The sequence below is a fragment of the Sturnus vulgaris genome, chromosome 2 (assembly GCF_052056855.1).
Source record: "Sturnus vulgaris isolate bStuVul1 chromosome 2, bStuVul1.hap1, whole genome shotgun sequence".
In the NCBI taxonomy this organism is placed as follows: Eukaryota; Metazoa; Chordata; class Aves; order Passeriformes; family Sturnidae; genus Sturnus; species Sturnus vulgaris.
The window spans coordinates 86,115,363-86,140,448 of record NC_142244.1 but is presented as its reverse complement, the minus strand read 5'-3'; the positions used below and the strand labels follow the sequence as shown (position 1 = coordinate 86,140,448).

Here is a 25,086-nt window from a genome sequence, read left to right as displayed (position 1 = left end):
ATTTATAAAAAATGAACAAATAAATATTGCCTGTAGTAGAATAGTCTTCAATATTGCATTTCTCATCTGGAGTTAGATAGAGAGACTATTTACAGGAAGTCCAGCCATTTCACAGAGTTTTCTCCTTTTCCTTATAGTTTGTTTTTTTTTTTTTTGTGTAGAGACACTTCTAAAAATCCTCCAAATACCACCAAAACAAACAAGCAAAAAATCCAAAAGAAGTCAGTAAGTCCAAAACACCAAGTGGGAGAACAAGAGGCAATGGGCAAAAACTGATACCCAGAAAGTTGCACTGGAAAAATGAGGAAAAACTTCTTTACTGTGTGGTCACTGTTCCCTAGAGGACATTGCCCAGAGAGGTTGTGGAGTCTCCCTCACTGGGGATATTCAGAACTGTCTGGACACGCTCTTGTGCTGGGATGACCCTGCTTGAGCAGGGAGGTTGGACCGGGTCCCTTCCAACCTGACCTGTCCCGTGGTTCTGTGACAATACTCCTTTTTCTCCTGCTTCGAAAACGCACGAGAGACTTCAGGGGGATAGCAGTATTTATGGGGAACGGCTAATTAGCGAAATCGACACGCTGTACTTCTGCAGGCCGCCTGTGAAGGTGTCTGTCGCTCCCGTGTCCATGCGGGACGTGCCGGGGTCTGTGCCAGCCGCGGGCCATCCGGCTGTGCTGCGCCGGGGGGCCAGGAGGGGGCGCGCGAGGCCCCCGCTGCCCGCCGTCCCTCTGGACGTGCCGCCTGGGTTTGTAGGGCGACAAATGTACCAGGAACTGACGCTTGTTCCTGCATACATTTTATCTGATCACAATAGATTTTCGCTACGTGTTCAGTTTGGAGAATTCTCAAAAGAAAAAGTATTTTTTGGAAGGTGATGTGTCCTCGTTGACAGTACGCTGCAGTGAAGATTAACAGCTGGTGTCTCTGATTAATGCACACAGCTCACCCAGTGCTGTTTACTGGAAAATGGAAATAGTTGTTTTTTTCCTAAGGCTTTTTTTATCTGAAAGCAATGCAGATGCAAGGAGAGTGAGATAAAGTGAGGTGTCTTCCATACTCTGCATTTGGCTGAGACCTGATAGTGTACCGCTACTGCTGTCCTGGCTGTGCTTTGTGATTTGCAGCCACTGTCAAATTGCCTGATTTCAAAATGAGAACACCAACAGGGTTTGCAGTGTTTTCATATACTTTATTGGATTTTTTGAGGGGAGCTGGGGAGGGAGAGCAGTTTTTAAAATTGTTTTGCCTTGAAAGACAGTTGGGTTGTATTTGCTATCCAGGAATAACTCAGAAGTAGACCTTCCCTGTTCATAATCTGGGGAGTGTTGACCCAGCAGTCCTGTCAAACCATTCAGGTCCCACCCTGTATTTGTAAGGTTTATTGAATGGCCCCATCTCGGTGATAGTGGTGCGGCTGAAGTCTCATAACTGACTGTGTTCAAGCAGTGCTGGAGCCTGTGCAGAGCTCTCTGAGGTCACTAGAGCTGCCCACCACTTCAGTGATATTTACTGTCATCAGGTCAGGATCAAAATATGCTATGATACAGCTGAGGGACAGTGTATGTGTTCAGGGTATCCTGAAAATATGCTTACATAATTCCCCTTCCCTCTGTCACAGCTTTGAAGCCTTCAAACAGACAGGTTTTTTGTTGAGATTAGAATGGTGCTTCTGGTGAGGGCTGGGTGTTTGTGTTTGTTGATGCTGCTGTTGAAAGAACTTGAAGGTAATGAGATATTCCTGATCATTCAACATTACTTCACATCCTTCCAAAACTATGGGAAATGTTGAATTTAGAAAAGGGGAGGTAGTTGAAAAGGAGAAAACATAGAAAAATAATACAAGTAGTCATAGAAATAGTTATTCGTTTCTATTTACTAGAGTTAATTTTCTCAGCAGTTAAAGAAACATACATGTTGGGGGTTGTGACTGAGAGCTTTTGGGTAGGAACAGGAAACCTCAGAAGGGAGATGGGACACTTTAATGTGTTACCTTTTATGTCCGCAGGCCTACACTTGACTCCACCTGACTGACAAATGACATTGCCAAGAGATGTGACCATTCAGCAAACCAGTGCACACTGTTGTTCCTTTCCCCACACACAAATTCAATCCCTATTCACAAGCAGAGTGTTGTGAAAAAGAGCCACGGGCAGCTGAAGCTAGTTTTGGAGTACATTGGCTGAGCTGAGTTTGTGCCAGTGTGCAGTGATGGGTGCCACCTTGGGTCTGTGAGTGAGTTCTGTGCTGTGCAGCCCTTGTGGCAGTAGGAAGCAGCAGGTGTGGGCAACAGTCTCTTCCTAAGAGATTTAAAATTAAAGTACAATATAAAGTAAGTACTGCTGATGTGTTGTGAGCAGATTAGAGAGCAGTGTACATTGTTACCTGTTGATCTTTCATTTTATAGTTTTAGCAAAAAGCTGTTGTAAGCGAAACTGTTAGTCAAAGCCTGCCACTGGGTATCATCCTTGGCTTTCCATCTAAGCAGGTGAACAGGAACTTGTAGCAATGGATAGCCTATGTGTAGGTGGTCTCCTTTCTTGGATTTGCATGTTTATTCTTACTGCTATTGTTAGCAAGAGGAATTAAAAAAGAAACATGAAGAGACTTATTCAAAGCCTGCAGTTTATCTTAGTGTCTCTGCTGATATGCTTAGCATTATAAATTTACAGAACACATGATTTTTCTATGTTGGATCATCAAAATCATTTTCCTAATGCTGTTTAAAGCTTTGTCCTCTGAATGATGTAACAATATGCATGAGATAATTGAAAATCTGGCTAAGGAAAAGACTTCTTTTTGAGGCATCTGTGAAGCAGCAGTCCTAATAGTATGAAGTAACACCTTGTGTGGATAAATATATTTTGCATAAATTAACTAATTGGGCAGAATTCAAAGCAACCCTTTTCCTAGAATACTTAGAATACCATGTTCTAGTGTAAAACAGAAATAGAGAAGAGGCATGATACTTAACTCTGTAAGAATCCACAATGGTAAGCCAGTGCATTTCTAAGTTGTACCTCTTCCTCTGGGAATCTAGAGAAATCCAGAGTTTCTAGGATTCCTTGTCTGCGTTTAACAGTTGTCCCAGTCAACTGTTGACAAGAAGCAAGCAAAGTCTGCTGTATGTGAGGGTGCTGGTTGTACTAAGTATGCCATTCATACTCCTGTCTTTGTATATTTAACAGATGAATAGCACAGTCCCTGTATCTTTTGCATTCTGTTGCTTTTATTAACTGTGAGGTCTGTGAGAGTTTCTTTGACTCTTAGGGAGCCTTTCACAAACTTTGATGTTACCTTTAAGTTTGGCTCACTGCAGGCTTCCTCTGTGTGTGTGAGAGAGAGATGAGTGTATGTACACACAAACAAACTGGTACTGATGTCACTTTTAAAGAAGACGAGGCAGCATTTGGATAGTCTGCTGTAGGCACCCACAAAGAACTTTTATTTACACGATATAAATGCTGATAGTGACTAACAAAGATACATGTATTTTACTGTTATCCGATTTCTCTTTGTCTTGCAGCAAGCTGAAGTGCGGTTGAAGTGTCTTCTGGGACTGCAGGGAATTTATAGCAGAAAAGAACTTGCTTCCAGGATGGAGCTCTTTACTAACAGATTCAAGGTAAATAAATTACTGTTTGCTGGTTTTTTAAATTATAGTTTGGGTGTATACACAGGGCCCAATGTTTTGATCAGAGCTGATCTCCCCACTCTCTTGACTGAGAGGAACTTAGACTCCTGCAGACTAAATAGATGAAGAAGTTTTGCAGGGATGTTTCCCTCTGTTTCTATGAACTCTTCCATTTCACTTTAGTTCACACAAAATAGTGTTAGCATGCACTGTGGTCAGTTATCTCCACCATTTATCCATATTGGCCCAGGTTTTTTTTTACAGGATCTTTGGCAGATAGCAAAGATTTTCATATGCTAAAGATCCTCCTTTTGCTGCCCCTGAAAATGGGTTAACCTTTTAGATAGTGGACTGGCTGTCCATGTATCATACTGATGTGGGAATGGCTCTCTTGATCTACCATGTCAATATGAATCTTGAAGAAGGATCCCTTACTTCCTTTCTGAACAAATCAGGTGATACACTGTAGTTTTGAGAGCCTGTTGTGTGGCTTCACTGGCCCTGTATTCTGCCTTTATCATATTCCAATATCTCGACTCATTTAAGAAGTAAGCCTTTCACTTTTTGTAACCCTGGCCTTGCTAAGGATTTTGTCAGCTGCTCTTACACTAGCAGGGATGCACCTTCTCAGTATTTGTATAAGAAAGGTCAAGATGATGTGATTGATATCTCAGTCCCTGTGAATCAGGACATGATTCAATGTCAGGACAAATCAATGCCTGCATGTGGTGGCAATCCAGGGTCTTTTTGCAAAAGATGCAGGGTTTACCTGTGTGTGTCAAAGCAGTTGCTAATAGTGAAAAATGCCTATCACATATTCTCAAAGAACATGAAATAAATTAATATTGGTATCTTAGTAATAAATTATTCAGAATTAAACTCAGCTCTCTAAGATTGACCCCTGTTTTAAATGATTATGTGGTAGTCAGTCCCTTACCTTTCTGTCTACTGTAGGATGTGTAACCAAATGCAGGATTGGTATTCAATAAAGGCTGATGAAATAGCTCCAGGCTGTTTGTGTTGCGATCTCCCTGTGTGGAGGATGCATTGTAAATGGATTATTGCAAACTCCATCCCCCAGTCAAAAAACCTCCACCCAAAAACAACTCCTTCCCGTCTAAACAAAAGAAATCCAAACAGCTACATAGAAAATACCAGTTTCAAAGTTTAAATCATGCTTTCTCAGTGATGGGGAGTGTAATCATATAACCAGCAATACATTTCGTGCAAACAGGAGTTACACATGCTCCCTCTGTTACCCTTGAGTGTTCAAACTCAGTATTTGTGGATTTAGACACCTTCCAACTGGATTGTGAGAAAAAGGAAGGTGCAAAAGAAAATGAATGTAGAGATGTAGAAACCATATGTTAAACGGGGAAACTGTTCGTCCCAAATCAAGCAAGTCTAAAGGTGTAATATATTTTAAAGTTATGGGCCACACTGAGGTGTGCAGGTTTCTGGTTTCATGGGATGGGAAGTTTTCTGAGCTGTTTGCATGTGTACTAAGTTACAATATTGTGAATTCTGGATGTCGGCAATATTGCTGCTATGCTTTGAGGTATCTTTATGACTTTAACTGTCTTTTCAGCAAGGCACTGACTTCTGTAATGTGTAGGTGCAGGCACTTTACTGTTAGTGGGAGAAACTGATTAGATAATGCTTGTAATTTGAGGCTTACCTTCATTTAACATACAGAAGTGCCAGTAGTAACATCTTAGAAACAAGTTGTCAGTCACTTTCAATTTGTAGTATGTAGTTAATTTCTTGTGAATGCATACATTACATCTATGAAAAATATCATATTACTGCATGATTAATTCAGTTAAAATATTAACATGCTGTTAATTTTCAGGGGCTGGGGAACTACTTGGTAGTAATCAAGTTGCCTTATGTCTCTTAGGAAATAGCTGCTGAAATAAAAATAAATCTCTGCTGTACTAGTGTAGATGATCTAGCTGTAGCAAAAATACGTGTTTATTGAGAACAAACCATGTTACATCTTTTTATTGTCATTTTACATCCATTAGGATCGAATTGTGTCCATGCCTCTGGACAAGGACCATGAAGTAGCAGTTCAAGCCATGAAACTCTTGATGCTTATGTCACAGTAAATAATTTCTTTTTTAATTTACTGTATTGTTTTAATGGCAACAAGATCCAGGTACAAACCTGACGAATCCTCCTGTAATCAGTTACTTGTTGGGAAACAGTTGCTTCTGGCAGGATGAGTTACAGTTAAGGCTGCTCAGGACATGACATTTTCTTTTGTGGGAAATGCCAACGTTAAGAAAACCCTTGTGCTGAGATTCAGTGTGAAAACTATGTTTTTATATCTACGTTTCCCTCTGAAAGGAAATTCCTCCTTTTTTAATTTTGGCTTTTCTCAAAAAGAGCATTTGACTGTCTTGAGGGAAATTCCCACTGAAGATTGGGTCCCTACCCCATCTTCTGTCCCAGGACTGCCAGGCCTTGACCAGGAGCTTGGAGAACTCTGCCATCTTCCCTGTCTCTGCACCTAATGCAGGAAGCTTTGAGCTTCGAGACTATTGCTAGAATTTGGACTTTGAGATTCTTGGCTCCAGGGCAGAGAATCTGGTAGTCTTTGAGCCCATAGCAGACTGACTGACAGGAAGTAAGCAAGTATGTGATTTTGCTGAGGTGGAAAACTAATAGAAGAGATGTTCCCTTGGGAAATTTACCTGCCAGCCATAGATTTGGTAGGATAATGGCAAGCTGGAAGTGTGGGGAAGAATTAGACTTAGTATTACAGAAGTATATAAATCTTATTCTGATACATCCTTGAGTAGCATGTTTATTTTAGAAATGTCTTTATTTGCAAAATATGTGTAGAATAAATTTTTGTCCCTCTTTTTCAAAGCAAAATGGGAATAAAAACTTCACTGCATTCCATTGGTAATACAGTTGAGTTGTTAGGACTCAGTGTCTCCTCTGTCTGAGAGTGTAAGTTGAATTTTGGTGATGCAGATGCTTATTTCCATGTACAGCATGACACATTATTCAATAACCTTGTGGGCTTCTCTATTTAAGCTAGCAGTATTAGTCATTTCTAGAGGAGCATGTAGACCTTAATGGTCCAACTAATATGATGCTGTAGATATTTACATTAAATTTCAAGTACGTTTGTATATTAAGGTGCTGCTTTACAGTCTCCTGTCTTGCTTCACATTCCACTGGTTTGAGTGGCATTTTTCCAGGCCTCCTTCAATAGGCACATCAGAACAGCATATGATGCTGTGACCACTGCACCCTCTTCTGAAGGTAGTGCCATTGTTTGGCCCTCACTAGCAGTAGCCAGGGTTATATTGTTCCTGTGTTCACAATGTCCATTTCTACATCCCTTGGTTCACCATGGTGCCTAGCTATTGGAACAAAGCACAATGCTGTGTCCATGGATAACATGTCCCTGTGCTAGGAGGAGCAGCTCACCATTGTTGAAGTACAAAGATTCCATACACCAGTTATGGCTGCACTTGTTCCGTATCTGAATTAACAAGAGCTATATTGGCACTGCAGCTGTTTATCATCTCTGGCTTTATTATAAGGGATCATGTTCTCATTAATGCAAGCTGCAGCTATAAAAGTTTGATCAATGTTTCTTTTTCCCTGAAGCAATTTTTTCTGAATTTTGCTTAAATATGGTTTCCAGTGTGAATAAATGCCTTCTAAAGTTTTCTGAATGATATTTTTCTATCATAAGATGCAAGTTTCATAAGTAAAATTAATACATTATGAAATTATTTTAAATTAAGCTGAGACCTAGCAAATACATTCTTTTCTTTCTTTTTGCTCATCTGTTGCATAGCCATCCTGCTTTCTTCCACTTTCCCCCCCAGTTGCTCTGACCCCTGCTGATTTGGCTTAATTATTGGAGTGGTGAAAGTGTGAGTTTGGGGACTCAATAAGCAAATTCAACAACAGCTCTTCTCTTTGCTAAGAGTAATGCTGACCAGTCTGTAACTCTGTGTGAAGAGACACAGACAATCTAGCCAGTCACATGTACAGGCTTCTTAATAAGAGCCTGCATCAAAAGATCCTTTTCTAGCAGGGGAAAAGCTGATGCCTTAGTTCCTGCAATAGTGGCAGAAAGGACTTGCTGCTGGCGCTGTGGAAGCAAAGACCTGCAGGGCTGGTGTGTCTCATAGCTCAAAACTCTTGTCTGGATATTGAGCAGTAGTGCTGCTTGATATGTGCAGTAAAGCATGAAATGGAGCTGGGGACAGCAACTCCCCTGCCTTAAAGGGGATAATAGAGTAATAAATGACAGCTTGTATAAATGACATGGTTACTAGTAGGCATTGGTGTAATTTTTGCCACTTTTGTCAAGCAGTCTTGGTTTCTCTTTGAATGACTAATTTTTGTCATCTACAAATTTGGCCCAACTTGCAATTTTAGTGAGATATGAGAGACCTTTCAGATCAAGTTTCTATTTTTAAAGCTACTGGCAAGAATCTCTATCTGAATTCTCTATATTTGATCTGGAATAATTCATTAATTAAAAAAAATATATAGTCTTCACTGGTGAAGTACTGACCTTCAGAACATATCTCTAATCTTGGAATAAATATTTTGTTATGTCATGACATGACTCATCAAGAAGCAAGGCCCAGGAATGGCTTTTTTTCTTCCAATTACTCTGTTGGGTAATTTTTCTTGGGAAAAGTATGTTATGTCAGTAACTTTCTTTGACTGACTTCTGTAGTTGTCAACTATGTCCACCCGCATAGGGTGAGCATAGCAGCAAGACCTTGTTGCTAATTGACTATTTTTGCCATGTTTTACAGTGGCAGCAGAGCTGTGCTCTATGTGTGTTAGTAACAGGTTTGAGCATCTCTCAACCATCACTCTGTTCCAGTACTGTGGAATGTACACTGGCTACTCTGTGTACTACTGCCCCATAAAGCTGCTGTGCCTTTACATTCTCTAGAATAGAGAGGTAGTGAAAACACTGATCTTTTCAATTCACTTATAGGCGTTACATTATTTTAAAAAAGTCCCAGTATTGGTTCAGAATTCTCTTGCTATGCATATACTTAGTTTTTTTCAAATCCATATTTGTATTTTCTTCTTGTGTATCTCTGTGAGCTGAGATTTTTTTCCTTCTTGTTTATTGCATGTTGTCTCAATTGAATGCCAGTCTTTGGGCTAGTACATTTCTGCTTTTACACAGCATGATGTGATCCTGAAACTGAAATGAGCCTATGAGGTTTGGCATAATAGAAATTATTAATGGTACTGAATTATACATAATTGTTAGCATTAATGTTGCAAAGGATCTGACAGGGAATAGAACTAGGAAGGAAATAAAGAGGGAGAAAACATGAGTGACAATGAGAGACCCAGATAAAAAAAACATCGCCTTTTAGGAGGCAAATTAGTTTAGTGTACCTACTGCTAGACAAACCTGTTAATTTTTGTGTGCTTAACTACCTAAAAGCATAGAGGGATTTTGGAAAACAGCAGCAAAAGTAATTAGGTAACTGCAGTAGATGCATGGGGAAAGGTTCCAGGTGGTGTGGGTAGGGGCACAAATCTACAATTAGCTTGAATATGTAAATAGCCCAGGGGAAAATGACTTTGATTTACTTTAGTTACACGTAACTGGAAATTAAACTGAGTTTTAAACACAAAACACTTCGGTCTGCCACAGTATAATTACAGTGTATTGCAACATTCTAATCCCATTGTACAGTGGGTGGGAAAGGACTATTGTTACATTTTAGTGGCAACCATATTGTCATTTTGCTGATCACCAAAGTGTGTCTTGAAATACCTGCAATGAGAGCAGAGGAACGAGAGTGAGAAACAGAACAGTTTAGTAGTACATCTGTTTTGTACTTAAAATTTTTATTGCAGACATTAGAGTACTTTCAACATACTTTTTTATGGTTGATAGTGCTCTGTGCACAAATACTGCTTTTACAATGCTTCTGCAGATTTGGATGTTTAACTTGACTTAATTTTAACTGCAAAGTTAACAGATTCTTTTTTGACTGAGATGCTATACCTTGGATTGTCATCACCAGGATATGTACCAGATCTTACCCTGCACAGCCACTAGAAACAAAGACTAATGTAAAACTCTGTAAAGTGTGTCAGGTGTGTTTTTATTTTACTCTTGTGATTTTGATTGTTATCCTTGGTATGAACAGCAGCACAGACCAAGTCAAGCAACTCCTTGATTAATCCAAGTCATAACCTCTTCCATGCAACAAAATGAAACAAAAAGCAAGATACAAAATCTTTCAACTGGTGCCATGTGCAGGACAAAATGGGTCTGTGATCTCCCTCTAAGATGTCCCAGTTTCTTCTTTGTGACATGTTCACACTGAAGTGCAGAGAAAATGATATGTCATGAGATTGGTATGTGAACAGCCTTGCCTGTTTATTTTTAGGCTCCTAAACATTGGCAGGCACTTCTGGCTTAACCTTTATCTGTTGCTTGGCATTCTGAGGGCTGTACATTTGCAGCAGTATTAGTGTTGTATTTGAAGTATTCTTTGTGTGGTTGATGGTTGCCTTATGGATGTAAAAAAGAAAGGCACCCATTTAGTGTGCTAGTGTTAGTGCTGGTGATAGGAGGTGTAGTCAAGTGTTGCTGCTTGCAGAGGTAAAACACCTGAGCAGTCATTTCAGAGGGAGTTATGACCCTAAACCTCATTATGGCTCAGAAAGTAGTGGTTGAACAGTAATAGTAGTTGTAGTACACACAGGTATTCCCTCTCACTCAAGAAAGAAGGAAACAAAAGATCAGGCACTCAAGTGGTGTCAGGAGTGTCTGTCAGTTTGTAAGAAATGGATTCTTCTCCCTTCCTTTGCTTCTCTACTGTTTGGGAGTGCTTCATTTGTAGCTGGAACAGCATCTCACCGACTCAGGTCTCAAGGAGAGAGGAAATAACACTGCACTAGGTTAATATAATGGGTAAATTCCCAACCTCTTAGAAGACAAAGTTAAAAACAGGGAGGTTGGGGTTTTGGAAATCCCAGCGTGGCTGAAGTTAGAAGAGTCGTCTGGTCCAACCCCCTCCTCACCAGGCACACAGAGCCACATGGAGCACATTGCCCAGGACTGCATCCCTGGGCGTTTGAGATCTCCAGCAATGGAGACTCCACAGCCTCCCTTGGCAGCCTGTGCCAGTGCTCTGTCACCCTCACAGTAAAGACATGTTTCCTGATGTTCAGAAAGAGCCTCCTATGTTCAGTCTGTGGCTGTTGCTTCTGGTCCTGGGCACCAGGAGCAGAAGCCTGTCTCTGTTTTCTTGCTCCCACTGCCAGGTACTTACACACATTGCTAAGATGCCCCTGAACTTTCTTTCCTCCAGGCTGAACAATCCCAACCTCCCTCCCAGGATCTTTCCTAAGGATAGAAAATACCTATGGAAAAGCAGTTTCATTAGTGCTGGAAAGGAAGAGTCCTTAATTTCTGTCCAGAGAGATAGGTGTTTCCGAGCTCTTCATGCTATCTGAACAATTTAGTCAAGGAGCTCTTTTAAAACAGAAACATTCAGGTATTGCATTCATTATTTCTATAAATGTGCTAGAGAAAACCTGAAATATAAAGAAGAAAAAAATTAAATATAAAAAAAAATGTGTGCACTTGACTGGCATGTTCATACAGGAAATTCCATTTAAGCATAAGAAAAAGTTTTTTCACTATGGGAGAGATCCGATACTGGAATACTTTGCCACAGATGTTATAGAATCTTTGACTTAATAGATTGAACACATCAACCTGCTGTAGCTGATCCTCTTGTGAGCAGGGAGTTGGACCAGATGATCTGCAGAGGTGCTGACCATCCTCAGTGCTCTGTGATTCTGTATTGGTTCAGTCTTGATCACCGTATGTTTGTGAAATTTCTTATATTCCAAGCTGCTCTTTGTTGTCATTTTTGTTTTACTCTCACTTGTTAAATTTGTCGAAGTTTAATAAATTCGATAATTCGTGGCTTTACAGGACACCCCACTGCTTATTTATTTGCTCTAGTGCACCATAAAACCATTTTACTTCTTTCATTTTTTTTACTGTTTTAACATCAATAAACACATTTTTACTCTACTTTCCCAGTTCTGTAGATAGTTAAATGAGTGACATAAATATTTTCCTTTATGCTGATTTCTTGATATCTATTCCTTTACACTTCCTGTATGTTCCATTACTGCAAATACATGCTCAAGGTAATTGCATTCTAAAGAGTTCACCAAAACTTGCATTAAGTATCTAAGGCAGCTTTTATTTCACATTATCATGTGGGATTGATTCATCACTTTTGGAGACATACCATTAGCACTTGCATTTTTAATGGATGCTCCAGTGATACTCTCACCTAATGAGTTCACTTCTTTTTCAGTCAGGTTGGAGGATATTTTGGGGCTTTGTGACTTGAGAGGATGCTAAAGGATGTGATGGATTGGAGACAAATGGGCAAGCACAGAAAGGACTGCTGATTTTTTTAGACATCACTCTTAGCAGGAAAGTAGCATGAATCCTTAGTTGTGGAGAGAATGTTGGTCCACAGCTATAGATGATTTTAAAATGTTACTACTCGAGGATTGAAGGCAGTGATCAATAAAAATTCTTTCCTCTCACCTAGGTGTAGTAAGTGTAAGGATCTCATATGTTGCTCTTTTAGTCTCTGAAGTAGCCTAGTCCAGTGACATTGTTGTGGCAGTAAGAAGCAGGTATTTGGAAACTAATCCTTGCTTTGGACTTCACTGCTGTGGTACCTCTTCGTTGGGTTGCTCAACCTTGATGCTTCGGTTTCTTTTTTGTAAATATTTGATATGAATACCATTCCTACCTCTCAGAGAATGTTCTAGGTTTACTAGTTGGCATGTGGTGTTCTCAACATGTGTAGCTGAATGAAAAAAGTCTGACTTTGAATGTGTTTGTGCAGAGAGAGCTCAGAGCCATAAGCATGCCATCAAGTATGTGTTTTGATTTCTTTTTACATGGGACTCTAGTGTAATAGAATGTGGGTTTTAAAATACTGGAATAAATAACTTAAAAATAATTAGTACTACAGAATGAAGGTTTCTTGTTGTTTCTTCTGTGGTGAACATCTAAGCCTAAAGTAAAGTCATGATTTTCCTGTTTTATTATTATTGCTCTTTTTACCGTGATCACTAATCAACCATAATTGTATTTTAAATTAATGTTCATGTCCATGCAGTGGGCCTGATTTGTCATGGCTTACACAGACCTCTGTTTCTCTACACAGTGAATAAAAGAACACTGCCAATTTTGTTTGAGAGCATTTTTAGAAATGCCCTACAGAAATTTACACATAACTGTGTAAACAAGTTGCATGGTTATGGAGAATCAAGTCTAGTAAAAGCTGGACATAGCATTCATACTATTCTTTGCAGATAAACCTGGACTATAACTTCCGTTGTTATTTTTGCCTAGGAACTGTGAGGATGTGTTATCAGCTGAAGACTGTGAAATGTTATACCAGTTTGTTTATGCCACTCACCGTCCGCTTGCAGTAGCAGCTGGGGAATTCCTCTATAAAAGGTGGTATCTCTGCCTGCCTACTTCTTGCATACTCTCATTTGTTCTGGAATGAAGCTGGATTTATTTAAGGGGGATATTAAGCATTAATTTTTCTGCTGGAAGTGTGTGCCAGCTTTCTTCTGGTGAATCAGAAGAGAAATGCTCTCTGGGGGTAATTGCATGTTTTCCTGCACAGCCCTGAAACAATAGGTGTGAGAAAAGTTGCAAGACTAACATAGGGAATATGAAACAGACTGATCCACAGGTGCCATGCTACGTTGGGAACATGCCCTCTTTCTCTCTTTCTTTTCCTATTCCTTTGCTTCTTACAAGCTAATATGTCACCTGGCATCTGCTAGATTTTCATAGTTTGGTGATTAATCACAAAAACGGCCTCCTCTTCTCCCTTTGGAAGTTGCTTTATACATTGTAAAGACTTTGAATAATGAGAGATGCAGCAGATTAAAAAGCCCTCCCAATTTCCTGTCAGGTTAATGAAATACAAGTTTTATATTGCCCAGGAGTAACTCTTATAAATGGACTTCTTATAACAATGGTTGCATGAAGTTGAATGCAGCTGGCATGCTAAAAAGAGGAGTGACATATATTCTGAGAGAAATAATCTTGACTTTATGAATGAAAATAAAAATATTTAGGCAAGGATTTTGTGGGAGAACATTCAGAAATAATAATGTTTCCACACATACAAAATCTGCTCCTAGTTGTGTTTTCCTGTCTAACTGAAATATTGGCATTCTGGAATTTGTGGTGCTAAGTCCAACAGAAAGACAAGAGAAACTTCTGTTTTGATGAGTCTGCTACATCTGCTAGACGTAGTCTTTTGTGTTGGTCTGGATATTCCCTCATAAATTCAATGTTTCTCCTCTCAGAGCTCAGCTGTGTTTTGCTACCAAAGTGATTGCCCTGATAACTTCACTTTTTCTACCCAGCTTGCCAGTGCCTTGTGGACACCTTGACCCTGTAAATCTGATCCTTGTTCTTGTTTGCCTAGTGCTTCTCTCCACCACTTTTTATCAGTACAGAATGTTTGTTTTGGTGTAATAAGAGATGTTAGTAACACCCTCCTTTCCCTGGTTATACTGCTAAGTTTTAGTATAAATGCTTATGCTTTTCCACCACTGCTCCCACTTCTTCATGGTTTGCACAAAATTTCCTCCATGTCTGCATAGTTTAGCTTAGGTTACTTAGCTGGCATAAATTATACCAGCAGAAGCTCTTCCTGAATGCACAAGCTTTTGCTGACATTTAGTAGTGTGGTCCAGCTCTTAAATCCAAGCTGTTTGGGCCTTACATTAATCTGCAGGGATGGCTTTCCTGTATTTATCTTGGGATTAGCACTTTTTGTGGGTAGTAGTCCGAGTAATTTTGGATAAAGGGGGAAATGGAAATGGAAGTGTCATACTGTGCTTCATACTTCAGACAGAAGAGGAAAAGCAGATTTTCCACTATATTTGTGACATTAATTGCCTCTTATAATTACAAGATACTGTGCTTTCCTTAAGAAGCTGCAGTTCCAAGATGCACTATGATGTGAATAGTGGCTGTGTAGTAATATCTCTGCTGTGTTGTTAAGGTTTAAATTTAGAGCAATTCTCCTTTTAAGCATGGCCAAATGCCTACCTGGTTTTATGATCAGTTCTATGGAACCTGCATCCGTCATCCAGAAAGGTGGCAGGGTACCTGTGAAAGTGTAAGAAATAGTCTCTGCATCCACAGGGATAGCATATCTCTCATAATGGAAAACAATCTTTTTTCCTTTCATCTTATTGAAAAGTCTGATGAGATTTGGGGTAAATAAGTAGACACTTAAGAGAAATATAGTCCTTGTGATCTTGTTCTTGACAGAATTAGTGTTACATTGGTAAATGAGTGTAAGGAGAATGTGGCAGAACTGGACTGACTTGCTTTTCTTTTGGCAGGCTGCTTAGTCATGAGGGAGATAAAGAAGTTCAGCCCAGAGGAGGAGGAAAGTTTGGGGCAAGCACTGACCAATTGAAAAGATTAATACGCTTTTTCCTGGAGAGTGAGGTAAGAACAGCTGCTGCTGTAAGCCTTTTAAATCCAGTGTTGCATGTTAAATCAATTATCTTCTTGCTTTTGAAAGCAATTTCTATTGATGAGTTCTGAAATGTTTTTACTCTCTAGGTTAAGTTTTTAATGAAGCCGTTTCTGTTCTGTTGTATCAAAACTAATTTACAAGTATGCTAATGGAGAGAATCAGTGCTGAGGCAGTTTCTGGAAACAACCTGAAGGACTGCTGCCACAAGTGAGGGTTTTTTGGTTCATGTCCATGTCTTTCTAGTGGCAGATGTGGGTTGCTGTACCATGGCTCCATGCTGACTAAAAACTGTAGTTTTATTGAGAATTTTGTCACCTTAAGTGCTGATAAACAGTTCACTGTGTAGTTTTTGCAGTGGTGCAGACCTCTATCTGGCCAAAGTGTCTCAGGCACAGCAGTTCTGAATCTTTCTTCAAAGAATTGGATTGACGACTTGTTTCTAGTCTTGTGACTGGATTTTTGACTGTTACGATCAGCAATATAAAGCAATACAGAAGCTAGTTTCAGAGATTATTTAATTTAAATTTAAATTTGTATTAAAATGAGAGAAAATTTAATATTTTTTGCCTGATTTTCCTGCTTTTTCACCCCACTTTTCTGCTTTGTATCAGATCGAAGACATGGTGTTTAAATGTTGATTGGCCTTGAACTAAATATGTTGGAATATCAACTACATGTGGATATATGTGTGAATGACAACAGCTTTGTCACTGGACACAGGGAGATGAGCATAGGAAGCTGTATTTCCTTTAGTGATGTGTTTGCTTCTGTAAGCTTGTGTTTTTAATCCCTAGCTACACAAACATGTTGCATACCTGGTAGACAGCTTGTGGGACTGGGGAGGCAAATTCCTGAAGGACTGGGAGTGCATGACCACCCTTCTATTAAAAAATGCTGAAGAAGCTGGAGAAGGTGGGTAAGCAAAAAATTCAGTTTTGTCTGAATGAATCTCCACATGCTGTTGTTTGAACATGGCTTTAGCTAGTTTAGGATCATTTCCCCAAGTGTCATAAAGCAGATTCATCTCAATTCACTGCTAGTGTAACATTTTTATCTACATACTTGTTTTATTCAGTATTCTGTATTTATGTAATGTTAGTTTAGAACCTGTGCAATAAACACTTGTGTAATTAAGCCATAATGCTTATGTAGTGTTCACTTTGTTTGTCCAGAACTTTAGATTCTAAAAGTATTAATAGATTGAAAAGCAGTTATTATCAGGCTTTTATTCCTACCTCAAAAGAAAATGAGTAATGTATTGAGTTCACTAACATCTAACACTGGAGGGTTTTTTTGGTAGAATTATTTTGAAGTGAACTTAAATAAATTTTAAAGTCCCTTCCAACTCAAACCTATTCTATGAATGGTTGTTGTAGTAGAACTGGAGTTGGTTGTGTGACTAAAATCAATTTGTAGACCCAGTGAGTTAGAGCATTTTCGTACTCAAAAAAGATTTTTCCTAAATGAGACACTAGTCAGTAGGAGACCTCATTAAAACTGCCTGTTTTTGCAAGCCCAACTGCCCCAAAAAGTTTAGCCATTAAGGGATTAGCAGTACTCAGTAAATGTAGAAAATAACTTCCTTCAAATGAAGTCAAACACTCCCTAGCTGTTATTTAGCAACACTGCATCTCCTATTCTTTAATGTCCTTCCACAGTTCCTCAGGTAAATGAGTAGGCTTTACATCAGTTGTTGCTGCATCTTCACTTTTCTTTTGTGTGATGCTGAGACTGATTTACTTCCAGCACTGAGCGATGCCCAGGAAAACGCTCTCATCGAAATCATCCTCGCAGCAGTCAGAGAAGCAGCTGAAGGTCATCCTCCAGTGGGCAGAGGTGCAGCCAAAAAAGTCAGTGCATCATAGTCTTATTTATTGTCCTGTCATCACATTATCTTTGCCTTATGTACTTTGCCAGACAGTTTGTTCCTAGTTGCAGATGTATCATAGGAAATAAAATAGCTTATTTTTCTGAAATGTTGCAGTGTCTTTTCACCTCTAGATCTTATTAGAAGTGGATATTGAAGGAGATGAGCATTAGACCAGAGCCACTTGAAGCATGTTATTGACAAATTATGAGCGTTTTATCCATGACATTTATCTGTTCAGCAATTTGCATCTAATTTAAGGTTAACAAAAAAAAAAGCATCTGTTTTTCTTCATGGAAAAGTGTCTCTATCTTAGCTCAATATGCTTGAGACAATGCAATATGAATTAAGCTTGGGTTACATGTAAGATTCCACTCAAATCCCAGAGATTTTATAATTGAAACCAAATGCTTTATCTGCAGATTTTGTCAGTAAAAGAGAAGAAAATCCAACTGGAAGATTGTACCAAAATTACTGAACACTTTATTATGGTGCTTCCTCAGCTCTTGGCAAAGGTAACTAACAGCTGCTCTGTGAATGCATGTTAAATATTTCATTAAAATTCCTGCAATGTACTCATATCCTGTTTTTTCTCTGCAGTATTCAACAGATGCACAAAAAGTGGCAAATCTTCTGCAGATTCCTCAGTATTATGATTTAGATGTTTACAGTACGGGACATCTAGAGAAGGTGAATAGGAATTGGGGTAATCGGTTCGTGTGGAATGTACTAAGTATATGTGACAACGTAGAGAGTTTAATGGGATTTGGAACAAGTAGAAAATTGTTGAAATACAATGAAATGATCTCACACCTTAATGAAAGTGGTCTTATTCAGGCTTTACTTTTTGATTTGGAGCCTCAAAAAAAAAAGCCTTAGTGCTTGTCAGTTCTGGTATGCTGTGTCTGGACTTGGTGGGTAACAATTTGTGGTTTTGTGTGGTAGACCAAGCCCTTGGTTTTTTTCATTCCTGGCTGGAGGGAGGGTGGGTTATGCCATGTGTCTTAAGTTGGTGTCTCCCAGGAGTTTACTACAGAATAGGTTTCATTCTCTGTGAAGGCTGACTCCCAGCTGCTGAGGAATGACAGTAACTGAAAGATAAGAATGGAGATAGTGTATCTGCTGATGGGAAAGGGATGGTCAGAAACAGATAGATGAAATCCTCGAAATAGCTCAACATGTTCTTAAGCAGGGATGTTTACAGGAGGCAGTGTTAGGCAAACACTCTGAGGTTAATTTCAGCCCAAAACTTCAACTGGAAGAGAGCGAGTCAGCAGAATGGCACAAGTTACCTCCTCCCACTAAGAGTGAAGACCAAGTCGCTGACATGATCTGAAACATTCTCCATTCTCCATTGCTGAAGGAGACAACTTCCCTTGTTTGAAGACAGACCTGTCCTTTGGGAAGGCATCTTTTATTCCCTATGTAGTGCTAGACATGTATTGCTAAAGTAAAACTAAAGCAGTTGCTTCATCCTTTAGGAAAATCCAGAGACATAATGATGAAAGAGAGCTGTAAACACAGAAAAAAACAGTTGTGTCCTCTAATCCTACCACTCTTCTCCTTAGACTTGCATTTGTTTAATCTTGTTTATATGACCCATATGAATATATGGGCCTAGTGAAATGATTTGAAGCATAAGATGATTTTTGTACAATTTACCTATAAACACCCCTTTTATCACCTGCAGCATTTGGATGCTTTGCTGAGAGAGATAAAAGACATTGTGGCCAAACACTCTGACATGCCTGTCCTCGAGGCTTCCTCCAGAACTTACTCTATCCTCTGCCGTGAAGAAATGGCCATCTATGGCCAGGTGGATTGTGCTCGAACTCAAATGATAGATGAGTTGATCAAACAGCTTAACCAGCTACTAGATTGCTTCTGGCAAAAGGTGAGTGTGACTCGTTGAGGGGTAAGCAGCCTGTTTCCCTAGGAAAAAAAAGGAAGACAAAGAAAGTTAAGGGGGATATGGAGCTATTCTTTGCTTGCATTTCTGTTGAAGGAGGTAGAACTCTAAAAGATGGATTTGCACCTCTGAAAAGAATGGTTCTTCACATTTTAATGAAGCAGATTTATTTTGCCAGTATATTTTGGCAGGGATAGAGCTGGGAAAATAGTAAACAAGGTAGTCCACACCACCAACAGGGCATTGTATGTCTTCTGGCAGGCTTTTATTGGACGCTGATGTTGTAAAATATATTAAGCCAAAAGGTCCTCTAACCTCAGACTGGAATTATTTTGTTGATCTGTGCCAGTGTGGGAGAGTGTGTACTTGTGAGGGACAAAATTGCTACACCAGATATTCTGGACCTAAGGTCTGTAATTGCTGTAGTCCAGTCCTGTGCCAAAGATACTATGTGCAAAATCAGCTAGTAAGTGCTGTCAATCTACATGTGATGAGGCTCTTCCCAAAAAGGTGCAGTTCTGTAGTTCTCCATATTTGACTGTACATAGGATACCCTTTGTGTTGTCACTTTGGATATAGGGAAAAAAAACAGAAAACATCAGTCTGTAATGCAGATTGTATAGCTTCAGGGTCTTTGAAATAATGACTTTCCCCTTGAAAGAGGACTGCAGTCTCCCTCAAAGCTTTTTATTAGGTCTAAAAAGCAGAAACAGCTGGTGGGGATATGAATAGCTTGCTGGCTGAGCTGAACAACAGAAGCCTGCAGCTGATCTGATCAACTGTGCCATCATGAACAGGTGTCATGCCATGGTATGAGAGTTAACACTGGCAGGTTTTTATTGGACACAGGGATATTGCAAAATGTGTCAAGCCAAAAAATCCCCTAACCTCAGATTGGATTAATTTTATTGGTCTTAAATAGAGATCTATGTCAATGTGGGAGAATGTGTACTTATGAGAAACAAGATAAGTGCAAGACCAGGGATTCTTCGACTCCTCCGTAGTGTGATCTATATCTAAATAAAGATATTTTTCTCCTGAAACTCCTCCCTTCCAATTCCTGCTTGTATATTTTGTCCCCCAGAATCACATAGTATACTTGTGGAAACTACAGCAATTGCATCTATGGGAAAGTATTTAATATATTTTTAGCTATCTTTGAATGTGATCTGGCAGCTGGAAGCAAGGAAGGTCAGCACCATGTGAACACTTAGCTTTCCAGAGATCCTTAACAACTGTGTGAGGGACCATGTTAGACTAATTGCTGCTTTTTACTTTGTGTTAGCAATTCTGCAGTCTAGGGAGGCTGCCATTGGTTTATTAGTGACAGGGATTTTCCCTTACACAAAATTTAACAATTATATTGTTTTCTTTTGACTGCAGAGCAAGACATGAGTAGCGTGGTTAAAGGTAAAGGTTAAAGGAGGGCTGGAGGAGAGTGATCCAAGCTTGTGGGTTGGTTGGGAAAAGAACATAGCAGTTGCCTTGGCCCACACTGGCTAATTCCTTTCTCTTTCCCAAACTTCCATGATTTAGGAAGGAGGATTTTGTACGGACGCAGGAGAAATTTCCCGGATGCACTCTGCTTTGAGAAGAGTAGCGGCTTTTTATAAGTGAGATGTTTATTTACACAGTTTATGTTCCCATATACATAAAATGTCAGCCTTACACATACAAAATGAGAATTGCTTGTTGGGTTTAGTGGGGTTTTTCACAAGAGAATGAAAATGATCCCTATGAGAGGTGCTGCAAGGTTTAGTTTCTTCTTAATAGAACTGTACTCTTGGATATGGAATTATTTTGGGACTCATTACTGAGCATCAGCCCTATTGTGGCTGAGAAGTGTATGCTGCAGATTTAAGATGTCAGAGTGGACAGAGATCCCCTCTGTGGTGCCTCTGTCCTAGCTGGATGTTTTTCCACAGCCTTACTGACAATACAGGTGGTCAGTCTGAAGAGGGTATAGTGAATGCAGTCATTCTTTGCAGCAGGTGTAATCTGCTTTTTATGTTTAGTTTATCTGATCTTCCGTTGTTAAGAGATGATTTCTCAAAACCTTGGCTCTCCAGAGATTGGTAAATTGCCATGCAAGATAGTACAGAGGTTAGGGGAATTGGGCCACCTTCTCAATGTGATTCTTACCTGTCCAGCGTGCTGGGGCTACTCTCGTTTTGCAGAGAGAATACCCAAGTATTCTTGAGTTGAGAATACTCAAGACCATTAGAAACAGTCTCTTAGAATGGGCTGAGGAAATTGCTTTTTAGACCTTTTTGGGCATTTAAAGAGTATGCAAAAAGTATAGCAAAAGATACAGAACTCAAGCTTCTTTTTCCTCTCCTCATAACAGTGCAGTTTTGTGGTAGGAATGCAGACTGTAAAGCTATAGTCTAAAGGTTGCAGTGTCAGATGATGAAAAATTAATTTTTCCCCCTTATAATTAATATTTAGTTGTTTAATGTTATTGCTATACATCATATGAATGCAAAAATAGGATACATTTAAACTGTTTGATCAGGTGAGTCTTCATTTCTTGCTTAGTGTATCATTATTATTTCTTTTTCACCTGCAGTGCCCATGATCTCACCAAGTGGAATCTGTATGATAAGACTTTAAGGTTCCTGATGTTTGAAATGGAACATGGCAATTTGCCTGTTCTGGTGAGTAGTTAATATTTAACATTGAAAGATGTTGTTCTTGATGAAAGCACAAAGAAATACAAAGCATTAAATAACTCATATATCAATGCCCTATGAGACAGGAAGATACAGTGTCCATTTCTCAATCTGGGAAACTGAGGCTGTCTTTGGTATAATGTTATTGGAATCTGTAAATCCATGCCTTTATATTAATTAATTTTGGAGATATTTCAGTACTGTGATAATCGTCTGACATCTGGATTGATCCTTGGTCATGTTCAGTACTTCCTATGATTGCACAGTCTCAGTTTCAATACATCTGAAATTGTTGGGACTGTGAAGAACCCCTTTTGGATTGCATGTAAGCAGAAATTGGAATACTTCGGATGTGTTGCTTACATGTTGACTCTTGTTGTAGTGATTTATAATTACCAGTTATCTCAACTGCAGCCTTTTGGTTATCTGGTTTCCTCACCTCAAACATTGTGTGAAGATGGAGTTGTGTGTTCTAGGATTATGAGGTGAAATACTTCAGTAGTTACAGATGCTAACAAGCCCCTGTTTACAGGAGAGAACTTGGGGGGGTTTTGGCAAGGAGTGAAATTTAGTTGAGTAGAGAGAGCTTGCAGCCAGTGGGTAGAGGCGGACTCCTTTAGATGGATCATCAGAGCTCTAATGTTTGGCTTCTTCTCTGAACTGTCCTCTGAAGGAGTCTGCCTTTCATCAAAGGCTTCAGAGAAATCCCAAGGAGCTAAGCTAAAGTGAGCCTCTGGGACCACACTTTTTGATACTTGGATTGCTTTCCCTTCAACTCATCAAGCTGTCAGACAAGTTATGCAGAAGCAGCACCTTAGTAATGAAGTTTCTCAGGGGGCAATGCTTGCTTGTAAATGTAAACCTGTTAAATTTATTTTAAGGATCTAAATAGAACTGGAAAGTGTTCATTCAAGCAGCATGAAGAATGTCAGGCTTGAATGCTTTGTTTAGTCCTAAGCTTTTTGCTGCTGAGCCTTTCATGTAAATAAAGGACATGTGTTTTTATTTGCAGATTATCCTACCAGCTCTCCAGTGCACATATTTTTCTCTCCTGTGGCAACTAGCTGCAGTTTCAGAAAATTCTCCCAAGGTTGGTCATTGATGTAATTTTGAAACCCAGAGTTGTGCTTGTAGAAGTTGAAACTAACTTTCCTGTTCTGAGATTTCTTGAAAAAGCAAGCTTATAAGAAGATAGTTTGTCTGTTTTCTTGAGGAAACCGAATTGAATTGAGGCATTTTTTCTCTATCTTCTCCTCTTTTATTTTTCTTTTAAACTGTGTGTGCTTTTTTTCCAGTCTGCAGGAACAATGGTTCACCGCTATTTTTACTGCAAAACATGTGCATCAAATTCCTAGGGCTTGATGGAGATAAGGAGCTTGTCTTACTGCCAAAGAGTTTGTTGTTTTCTTGTTTTAAGCAACAAAGAATATTCAATGGAAACTCCAGGACATTCTGTAGCTTTGTTTCTTTTTTTATTTTCTTGACTTACCTACATACTAGTGTCAGAAAGATTGAGGAAAGTGGCAATTTTCTCATCAGTTGACTGTTTGCTTTCATAATTCATAAAGTACCAAGCTCTAGCAGGTATTTCAGAAGAAAGTCTAGTTTAAGGGAAGGAAAACTCCTTTATGTTTTGTTTTGTTTCATGTCTGCATGTGTACCCTGTGAGGCTCCTCTTCACAATGGTTTCTGACTCCACTGAGTGCTGCTTTGTCATTCTCTCCCCTTCCCTGGTGCTCCTGTGCATACAGGACAGGGTGCTGACACGGACATTTGTGTGAGAAATGCTAGCTGGGAGTTACCCATTTGGCCACTGATTCACTGCCTATTCCTGTCCCATTCCATTCCTGCGTGGATGTCCACATCTCTCACTGCTCTAACATGTTCTGCTTTTCACTCCTGACATGATTAGCCCGACTTGGTAATGGGACAGCACATTTTTTTAATTTAGCCTTTCTTATGGAAGCAGGTTTTGATTGGATGCAGATGTGACGACCCACTCTGCAGGGCCAAATCTGGATTTGGCAGAGAGAGAAGTTCCAAGAGCAAAAAGAAAAAAAAAATAAATTCCTGGACAGCAGCTCTGTTATTTCCGTCTTGCTCCTCCCCTAGCAGTGTCAAGGCAGTGTACTGCCCCTCACCTGGTTCTCCTCAGCATGTCCTGAGATGAATCCCTTTTCTTATAAATGTAGAGCTGCATAGCATGAAATCTGGCTCTCTTGTAAGGGCATTCCTTTTATGCTGACGGCTCAGTACAGTGTAGCTGGGACCTGGTGGAGGATCAGAAAGTCTTTTGTGTGGTTCTGAGCAAACCAAATAGTCTCCCATGCTGGATTCATCTTAACAAAGAGTGGTGTCTTAGGTTTCTGAGTGCCAAAGTTAAACTCTATTCCCTTTGTAGTCATTAGGGGAGGAAGGGAGAAAACCAACTCCCGGAGGCAGTGCACATTGAACATTAGGTGGGATGGACCAGAGGGTTTTATGACTCTACTTCCATTGTTGTCACTGCTTTATACAGATAAGATGAAGTGACTAAGAGAATACATGCTGCCCTCCCTACAGATGGAGAAACAAAGAATTTGTGACTTGCTGAATTCCACTGGCCTCAGCAGCTGTGACAGATGCAGTTGTTCATAGCTAGTAAGCTGTTCTGTGAAATGCCAGCTTCTTTCATCATGTCATCAGCTGTGCTATCTTAAATGAATAATATGAGTGGAAGAAAGATGCAACTGTCGTTTTTTTCTGTAATTCTCTGTTGAATTATAGTCTCTAACATATTGGCCCTTTTGTTTTTCCTGAATGTGTTTTTAGGAGAGTCTTTTTCCACTACGAAGGGAGCTGAGACGTTTCAGTCAGATTTGCACATACTTCCTCCACCATAAGGAAAAAGATGTAAGAGAAAAGGTTTGTGTTTTTCTATTACTTAATGAGCATTTGTGCTCAGGTCTCTTTTTAAATGCCTGCCTTTTTTTTTCATACTGGTGTTTCATTCTATTAAATTTTTGCTATGTTATTGTCTCTTAGCAGAGAAATAACAAAGAACCCCCCTAGTCTTCAAATATTTATTTTAAACAAAAACTAAAGTTATGTTAGTTAAAGTGCCACAAGTTAGTGCTTTAGTCAAGCATAGATTTGTGTCTGCATGAGTCCATCTGCAGAAGCAAGGCCTCAGTCTGAATGAAAATCATTGTGTTTTCTAATTAGACCTATCAGCGTACTGGTTGCTATCACTGCTTCGTAATTGTTTTGCTATGAATATTACTTAAAGAAATGGAGAAATTGTCCAGTGGTTCATGTGTTAAAAGAGGGATATTTCAACAAAATACAGCTCTTCTTGCCCACAGAACTTTGAAAATCTTTAGGTGGCATTCATGCATGTTACTTGTATACACTGTATCCTAATGAATAAGTTT

At 39.4% G+C, this 25,086-nt stretch overlaps 1 protein-coding gene across 6 annotated transcripts in view; it reads left to right on the top strand.

The window, feature by feature from the left end:
• LOC106862974 (cohesin subunit SA-2-like) overlaps nt 1-25,086 on the top strand; it is a 55,545-nt gene that overhangs the window by 15,805 nt on the left and 14,654 nt on the right. For all 6 annotated transcript variants that reach the window (XM_088159926.1, XM_088159924.1, XM_014892267.2 and 3 more), the window contains 13 exons: nt 3,527-3,625; nt 5,662-5,741; nt 13,059-13,166; nt 15,086-15,194; nt 16,020-16,137; nt 16,972-17,075; nt 17,515-17,607; nt 17,693-17,782; nt 18,783-18,986; nt 20,538-20,614; nt 21,571-21,658; nt 22,686-22,763; nt 24,485-24,577. In XM_088159926.1, coding sequence (XP_088016052.1) covers nt 3,527-3,625; nt 5,662-5,741; nt 13,059-13,166; nt 15,086-15,194; nt 16,020-16,137; nt 16,972-17,075; nt 17,515-17,607; nt 17,693-17,782; nt 18,783-18,986; nt 20,538-20,614; nt 21,571-21,658; nt 22,686-22,763; nt 24,485-24,577 — 1,341 coding nt within the window. The remainder of the gene's footprint in view (nt 1-3,526; nt 3,626-5,661; nt 5,742-13,058; nt 13,167-15,085; nt 15,195-16,019; nt 16,138-16,971; nt 17,076-17,514; nt 17,608-17,692; nt 17,783-18,782; nt 18,987-20,537; nt 20,615-21,570; nt 21,659-22,685; nt 22,764-24,484; nt 24,578-25,086) is intronic.